This window comes from Seriola dumerili, unplaced genomic scaffold (genome assembly GCF_002260705.1).
Source record: "Seriola dumerili isolate Sdu_G_001 unplaced genomic scaffold, Sdu_1.0 BDQW01001435.1, whole genome shotgun sequence".
NCBI lineage: Eukaryota > Metazoa > Chordata > Actinopteri > Carangiformes > Carangidae > Seriola > Seriola dumerili.
In genome coordinates, this window is record NW_019175690.1 from 4,372 (window position 1) to 12,593 (window position 8,222).

The window sequence follows — 8,222 nt, forward strand, 5'->3', positions numbered from 1 at the left end:
TGTCGCAGCTTTAAATAAACATGAGCTGCACAAGATTGACTTCAGTTTTGCTTGTAATTACACATATTTTCATGTGTGATGATCTGATTCTGATACAGTTTGCACTGTTGAAAGATGAAAGTTTTCATTTCATGGTTTGGAAAAAATATCCTCTGTGAATGCAAAGCACATGGAAACATGGACTGTCTGCCAGGGCTGATGCAAAGGTTTTGCAAAACAAAAGGTTTCTCAGTGAAGAGTCAAACAACTAATCCTCCTTTATTTCAAAAACTTATCACCAAAGAAAGATTGAAACATGCTAGTAAAGGCATTATTCTCATGATATTTTATATGGTATCAAGGTTAAAGTTGTAATCAGCTTGGCATAAAGTAAATCAGCACCCTGCATATGTAATGATTAACTGCAGTTAAAAGTGTCTATTGCAAATACAAGGTACAATACTATCTTTAGCTTGCAGAGTCCATAGACCAACAGAACCATAAAAAAAAAAAACAACAACATTTACCCATTTACCCCAGCAGCCCCTCATTGAACAATGCATAATAATGCAAATAACCCTACATATTATATTAAGATTAAAGCGACTGCACATCATGATGTTGAGCATATTTCAAAAGGCATTATTGGTTGGAAAGAAAATGCAAATTGTTTAAAATGTAGTATTTTTGTAGTAAAATACCTCAGGCAGAAGTTTGAACAGACATCTCAAGCAGCAGTAAAAGTTTTCATACCAAGGCTAAAAGTTTAAAGGCTCTATTGTCTTGTATTGAGACTGTGGGACAAAATCTTCAAAATCTAAAGAGAAAACAAGACTTAACTATAAAATACTGAATTAGTTCTGTAAATCAAAATATCCCCTAAGAGTCATCGTCAAGTCTAAGGCTCATGATTGACAGCTGTGATGACCATTGGCGCTGTGTTCTTCCCTTCATCACAAACACCAGGGCTGAAGAAGGGGAAGATCCTCTCAGTGAACAAACACCCAGTAAAGGTGTAGATGTGAGACCTGCTTTCCACATTAAAGAACGACACCGTCCTCTCCTCGTAATCCGTAAACACCCCGACAGTCTGTGGCTTCTCCTTGAGAGAAAGAAGGACCGAGGGTGAGTCCAGAGCTCGATACTCATCACCGTTCCTCAGCCGCACCGTCCAGTAGCCATTCTCTGGCTTGGAGGTGATCATCCCCTTCCTGTTGACAGACTCTTTGACCACGCCCATGTCCCAGAAGGTCTTTGTCCCCACTGCAACCTGATTGACAATACATATGAAGAGTTAATATTCAAAACACTTTAAAGTAGTAAAATCTATCGTAGTGCTGGATGTTCAAGTGTTATTGTCCCTCAGCACATACTGGGAGTAAACCTCTAAATGTATAAAGTATTTCGAGCTATCGAGTATTGGGTGTTGTACACCTTTCAGGCCACAAGAGAGCAGTACACTAATATGATGGTTTGCAGTGCTTAACATTTCTGACCTGTCGAGTACTTGCTGCATTTTATTTCACTCGCGATATTTAGAAGTCCGCAGTGAGTGAGAAAACTTATTTTCCACACCGCGAAACAAGTCTGGGTGAAGGTTAACAGAACTGAAACAGGACTTCAAACAAAAATAAAGAACCACAACAACTAGAGTGGCTAGGGTTGCCACCCATTACGTATAATACGGGATCGTCCGGTATTTGAAAACAAAATGCTGCGTCTTGTATTGAATATATACGAGATGCAATTTGTCCCGTATTTTCGTTCATGTTATGTCCTCAAAGTGCTGTGAATAATATCATGTCAAGTAATAATTTTGCATAATCTTCCCGGGATTTACGGCCACGGTGGAAACGCAGACAACAATGGGCCACAGGAACCTTTTAGTTCCTGGAGAAAAGTACCTGGAACTAAAAGCTGAAGCTCCCAAGCAGTCTCTTTGGTATTCTTTGGCATAAAGGCTGCAGTTCGGCATGCTGGTATCAGCAGAAACAAGGTCGAGTCCAGTTTGTACAGGTTTGTTGTACTGAACAGTCTCAGCAGCAGTATCAGGGTATTTAATCCGTACCAACTTCATTAAAAAAAGAAGGTATTTGGATGTTCAGTGGTAATCTATTGCTGTTGCAGCTTTATCCGATGGCCACTGTGATTTATAAAAAAAGTATTGCATCATCCATGAAGAAACTAACCTGGAAGTAGAACCTCCCGGACAGGAAGCCTTTCTTGCCGATAACGCAGATGACGGGGTCAAAGCGTTGGGGGTTGTCAGGAACGAGGTGCAGCAGCTCACCGCGGCCCGCCTGCTTCCCGTCAGCTGATAGGACGATGTTTGGATGGGCGGTGTCTGGGTCTAGTACCACGTCAACTAGGGCAATAAGACGTGGAGTAATTCAGTTAATAGGCTACTACTGTAATCCTACTACTAATACCAACACTACCAAGCTCAATCCAGGCTTCACTCGAATACAGATTAATGTGATATTTTAATCTTAAATAAAATAGGATTAATTATTTATTTATAGCTATGCTAACTTGCGAATTCCCCATTAGCTTATCTCCAAATTCTGTATGTAATTCAGTTCACTACAGTTCTTAAACACATGCAGCAGCTGTTGTGGTCGGAAATAAACCATAACTGTGACATTTCTAATTCTACAACTCCAGTTTATGCATGTCTACAACAGTGTTTTATATAACTGTGTATTTAAGAAATGAGTAAATACACCTTTAAATTTTAAGTGATTTTGCTAACAAGGGGTATGACAACCCCCCTCATCCAATCAAATCACCTACTGGTACTGTTATTATACACCTACAATCTTCTTGAGTGATGAAGCGAGACATGTATGCCACTTTTATTCATTCTTGTACATGTTCTTGCCTTGGAGTCAGTTAAAAGGTGAAAGGTAAAAAGGAAAGCAACTGAATAATTACATTAATTTATGACTATAGACTATAACATATAGAAAAATGTGACAATCCTGGTGAAAAGTTGTGCACGTTCATTTCATCCACCTCAGTGTCCTCAGGCCAGGTTGGTGAGTGGGAGGAGTAGTTGCACAAACTGCTGTCTGCCAAAAACTGTGTTTTTCAGTTATACAACCACAAGAGGGCGACAAAATCAAAACATCTTGAATCCTCTCATATTATTTTAACCATATACTGTAGCAGTACAGCATTCCTAAATGCATTTTACCTAAACACTGGATATATCTACATGATTATGTTCAGAGAGATCATACCTGCATATTTTTGCATCCTCTTCATTTCTGCCAAAACAATAAAAAAAAAAAAAAAAGATCAGTTTTGGAAGTTTTAATGAGGCTTTTCAGTTTAAAATGTATCAAAACTTTAGAAAATTCTTGTGAATAAGGTATAAAAATGAACTCTTCCTCTATTAGACTTTTTTTTTTATTCATTTTGGTACCAGGTGCAGGAGCCTGAAGTTGCCCTATTCACGCAGGTACACAGGGGCACAAACAATCCCGTTCCCTTTACCTCCTTTCTTCAGGCCGTCCAGCTCATTCTTCAGGGTGTGGTCCATTTTAGAAAGCGCTCTACTCACAGTCCCCACACAGAGTTCAGGGTGGACACTGATCTCCTTCCACTCTCTGGTGGGTGGGGGTGACGTAAGAGAGGGCACCCTCTGTGACAAAGACAAAGCAGTGATGTAAAACCCTTAACAACATCTTTCTACCAGGAAGGCCAAAAGGATTTACTTTCTAATGGCCGTCAAGACTTTGTTCCCCACAGCTTCAGGCAGATTATTTTTACCTGTAAGAGGTGCAGGTGGTCCTCACTGCTCCTCAGCTCCTCCAGCTCAGTGTTTCTCCTCTGCAGCTCAGTGATTTCCTGCTGCAGCTCGTTGGTCAGCTCCTCCGCCCTCTGCTCCGCCGCTTTCTGCTTCTCCTTGATCTCCGTGTGGACTTCGGCTCGTCTCTCCTCGATGGAGCGAATCAGAGACGTAAAGAGACGGTCGCTCTCCTTCATCTCCTTCTCTGCGCTCACCTGGATGAGGATACAAAAAATGTGAACATGAATGTGTATGAATGTTTTCTGCGTATTGTTACTGAATATCAGTAAAGAGTGGTACTCTTGTTACTTGAAACATATTTTGTTATTGTAGCTAAAACGGAAACATCTGGCCCCGATGTCCCCATCTCTACATTTGGCCAATTAAAGTGCTTCTGAATCTTGTGGCCGATAAGACGACTCACTGTGCTGAGCTTCAGACAGCTTTTGACCTCCTCTACTTTCTTCAGTCGCTCCTGGATCATCTGCTGAAAATCAGCCTCAGTCTTCTTCATTTGGACCTAAACAGGCAGAAAAAAGAAGAAAAGACATGGACCGTAAACGTGGAATCAGACATACGCATACATCCAGACACTGGACATTACCATGCATCAAATACAAGAGGTTCCACACTGACTATTCCAACATGAAACCTTCAGTATTTTCTTCTCTCTCTGTCTTGCTCTACTGGGTTCTTTCTGGGTTTTTAAAAAGAAAAGTAAATGTAGTAATCAAATCCACAGTTCCCCTCTATTAAATACATACTGTGTGTCACTAGCTAAAGATAGAGCCTGATCCTAGAGACCGTCTGAGCGCTAGACATGATGTCATGCAACATGTTTGCCTTTGCTATCACACACCCTAAAAGAATCAGTCCAGAATCTGCTTTGAAAATAAAGCTACAACAGACAAATCCATGGGTAAAGATAACACTTTATTTGTATTGAAGCCTGGCAATGTTGTGTTTGTTAAACTTTCACTTTTATACTCTACAGTAAGAAGTCTAGACTAGACTAGTAGTTTCTTTAATGTACATGTAAAACTGCTGTAGTGATGGCTGAATTTTTTTGATCCAAGGTAAATGGACCATACTGGATTTATATGCGGCTTTTATTGTCTTATCGACCACTCACAAGCCACATTCACCCATTCACAAAGTGCCGTACACATTCTCTCACGCTGACGATTTGGGGCTCAGTACCAACAATTAGTCTAATTAATTATTCAGTTGATTGACAGAAAATGTTTTGGTTCTGGACTGCTGCTGTGACAAAAGAAAATTTGAAGATGGCACCATGGACTTTGCGAAATTATAACAGTATTTTATGGACAATACAATTAATAGATTATTCAAGATCATGTTTAATGTGTTAATTTGAATGAAAATTAATAATATCATTAAGGCACTCTCTGTGGAAACAGATATCAGTACTGACTTGTTCTTCAGAAATCCATTTAGCCTGAACCCTTATAATAGAGTATGTTCTATGTACCTTCCTCTCCCCACTCTCCTCCTCTATCGTAACAGCCTGGTGATCTTTGTGCTCGGTCTCTGTGCAGAACTGGCACACACACTTCTGTTCGTCCCTGCAGAACATCTCCAGCAGCCTCTCGTGCTTCTTACACATCCTCTCCTGCAGGTTCTTCACCGGCTCGATCAGCTTGTGCAGCTTCAAGGCGGAGACTCTCTGGTGAGGCTCCAGGTGGGCATCACAGTACGACGTCAGACACACCAGACAGGACTTCAGGGCCTTCACCTGCAGGGAGGTGGTGGCACAGACATCACACACCACCTCACCTGGCTGGGCCGCGGACAGCGGCAAAGCCGACGCGCACACGATCATCTTTCTAAATGTGTCCGCCAGCTCTTTGAAGGCAGTGTTGATGTTTATTTCAGGCCGAGGGGAGAATGATTTGTTACAGGTGGGGCACTGGCAGACATCACTGCTGTCCCACACACTCTGGATGCAGGCCTGGCAGAAGTTGTGTCCGCAGGGAGTGGTGACCGGGTCGGTGAACACCTGCTGACAGATGGTGCACTGGAACTGTTTTTCAGGTAACATGTTGCCCGGGGATGTCATTATCTACAGAACAGTAAAATCAAATAAAAAGGGAAGTTAGGTGATAAGTTGCACAGGAAGAACTTTGATAGAGGAAGTAAACACAAAGATTTATATCCTCAAAACAAACACAAAAGTCAAAGGTACAAAGAGTACTGTCTTTCCAAAACACATAATATCTACTACTGAAAATACCTTTAAGAAAAGCTAAACAGTTTCACAGAAGATGAATCAACAAATTTGACCACGCATGATTGGTATCAGCGTAAGAACACAGATGAGTAACTTGGCTAAAGTGTTTATTTACTAACCTATCTAATGCCGTAGCTGTGTAAGTATGGGAAAGTTTGCATGTCATACACCCTGCACTGTTTGGTGCGCTTGGTGTACAGTATTAGTCATTGTTTACTTGACCACACACACCAGACACTCCCATGGAAAATATTCACACGACTACAAAAACACCCTACCATGAAAAATATCTTACTTTAATGTTAGAGATAATATTACCATTGCTTCTTGTGAGACAGGCTGGATTGGGTTATTTGTGTGGAAGTGTGTGCATGTGAAGTCCTTCCTAAATTCTTAACTATCAAGCTAGTTTTAAACTAGTGATTCAGTAAATCAGGTTGGTGATGTGTAAATCAAAATCACATCTGTCTAGTAATCACCAATGTTTAAATGTCACTATGGTGTCTAGCTGACTAGCTGTAACAAAACTGCCAAAAATGATGCAGATATATTAAACGTAGCTGTCATCCTTTGTAAATGTAAATATTACTGTGTTTTGAAATTACATGCTAACTATGCTAACCATGCTATTTAGCTATTAGCCCTACATTAGCCCTTTTACTGAGCTACAGATCAGTATGAAGACTCAGCCTGTTAGCTTAGCATAAATACTGGCCTACCTGCACCTCTAAAACACACTAATCGATATTTTGTATCTCCTTTGTTTAATCTGCACAAAAGGTGTAAAACTGACTATTTCTGCTTGTACAGAGGTTGTGTGTCAATTTATATCTTGGCAGAGCACAGTACCAGGCCCAGGCTAGCTGTTTCCATCTATTTTCAGTCTCTATGCTACGCTAAGCTAACCAACTGCTGGCTATAGCTTCACATTTATCATACATACATAAAAGTGGTATCAGCTTTAGCGTATTTGCCAAAATACATACAAACGCAAGCAAACAGACAGCAAAGACAATAATACAATACACAGACAATACACATATCTGGTTCATCAATTTCTCCCCAGTTGTATTGTAATGACTTCTCATATATTTACTTGGTCAAAAACTTCTATTTTGAGTCATTTTTTTAGAAAACAGACAGACAATAAGACACGTTCTTTAGCACACTGGCACAGAAATAATGCTAATTTTGACACACAGAAAGCAGCATGAATGTTAAGCAACATTTTAAAGACAGAATACATTAGAACCTATTGAGTCTCCACAGATTTAAATAAGTAAACAGTATGTTTTGCTGTACAGTAGGTATAACTAGAAAATTTATATACTGACAGCTACAATACTATTTATCCTTTAAACAATCCACGTTTTAATTATTTAAGCTCATTTATTTCCCTTTCATTCACTTGCCCAGTCTTTTTCTCAACAACAGCAGATCATATTTTCAGCTGTTACTGCATATTGTTCATACTTACAGCTAGGTCTCGTAAGCTGGTCAATGGTCTGTCCTCTGTGACGGCAGAGCAGGTGACTCCCCTGCTGTATGAATGAGTATGAATACATTACAACGCTAGCCGTGAAACAGGAAAATGTAACGTCAACACAGTTATTCATCAGCCCGGCCCTCCCTCTGCTGAGCCCAGTGCTGCGCTCCGTCCCTCTCTGTCTGCTTCACTGTATTTACCTAATCTTAAAGTAGCAGCACTCACAGCACAACCTACCAGTTATTGTATTGTGTGAATATATGTGATCATGGGAAAACATAGTAGTAGCTTTCACACAAGGAAGGAAAGTGTTTTCCTCATGGGTGTGGTGCTTGAGTCCAATGGTTAAAACATTTCCTACTCACCTGACACACCTGACAAACAGACAACAGTCTGTCCTGAGGAATGCTGCAGTTTTGCATATCATTACAAGTAAGTCATGGTTACAGTGACACGTGTGGCGTCAGATAAAAGCCTAATCAGCATTTTAAAAGCGTCCTTGGCCATATAGAACAATACGTTAGAGTCAACAAAGGCCATTACATCAGACTTTTGTTTAAGCCTTTGGTTGTTATATAATCTCCAAACCAGTTGTTCTAAATTGGTGGCTCATTTTCACAATAAAGACCATGTGACAGGTGTGTGAGGAAACCTTTTACAAGCCCATAAAGTACAAACAGGATACAGGATGTGCTGTAACTGACTTTACCACC

General features: G+C 40.4%; 1 protein-coding gene across 1 annotated transcript; it reads right to left on the bottom strand.

The window, feature by feature from the left end:
* Nucleotides 1-496: 496 nt before the first annotated feature.
* Nucleotides 497-7,546, bottom strand: LOC111238598 (E3 ubiquitin-protein ligase TRIM39-like). Its single transcript, XM_022768175.1, has 8 exons — nt 7,501-7,546; nt 5,265-5,855; nt 4,197-4,292; nt 3,754-3,987; nt 3,478-3,625; nt 3,222-3,248; nt 2,169-2,344; nt 497-1,249 (listed from the first exon to the last, which is right to left on the bottom strand). Exons 2-8 carry the CDS (start codon nt 5,850-5,852, stop codon nt 878-880), a joined length of 1,641 nt encoding a protein of 546 aa, XP_022623896.1. The 5' UTR covers nt 5,853-5,855; nt 7,501-7,546; the 3' UTR covers nt 497-877.
* Nucleotides 7,547-8,222: the final 676 nt, after the last annotated feature.

Bases quoted from the DNA above. Each gene is read 5' to 3' on its own strand.
- LOC111238598 (XM_022768175.1), bottom strand. From the start codon at position 5,852: ATGACATCCCCGGGCAACATGTTACCTGAAAAACAGTTCCAGTGCACC. The intron at 3,626-3,753 runs GTAAAAATAATC...TCTTTGTCACAG, and splicing joins ACCACCTGCACCTCTTACAG to AGGGTGCCCTCTCTTACGTC. The intron at 2,345-3,221 runs GTATGATCTCTC...TTATTGCCCTAG, and splicing joins GAGGATGCAAAAATATGCAG to TTGACGTGGTACTAGACCCA.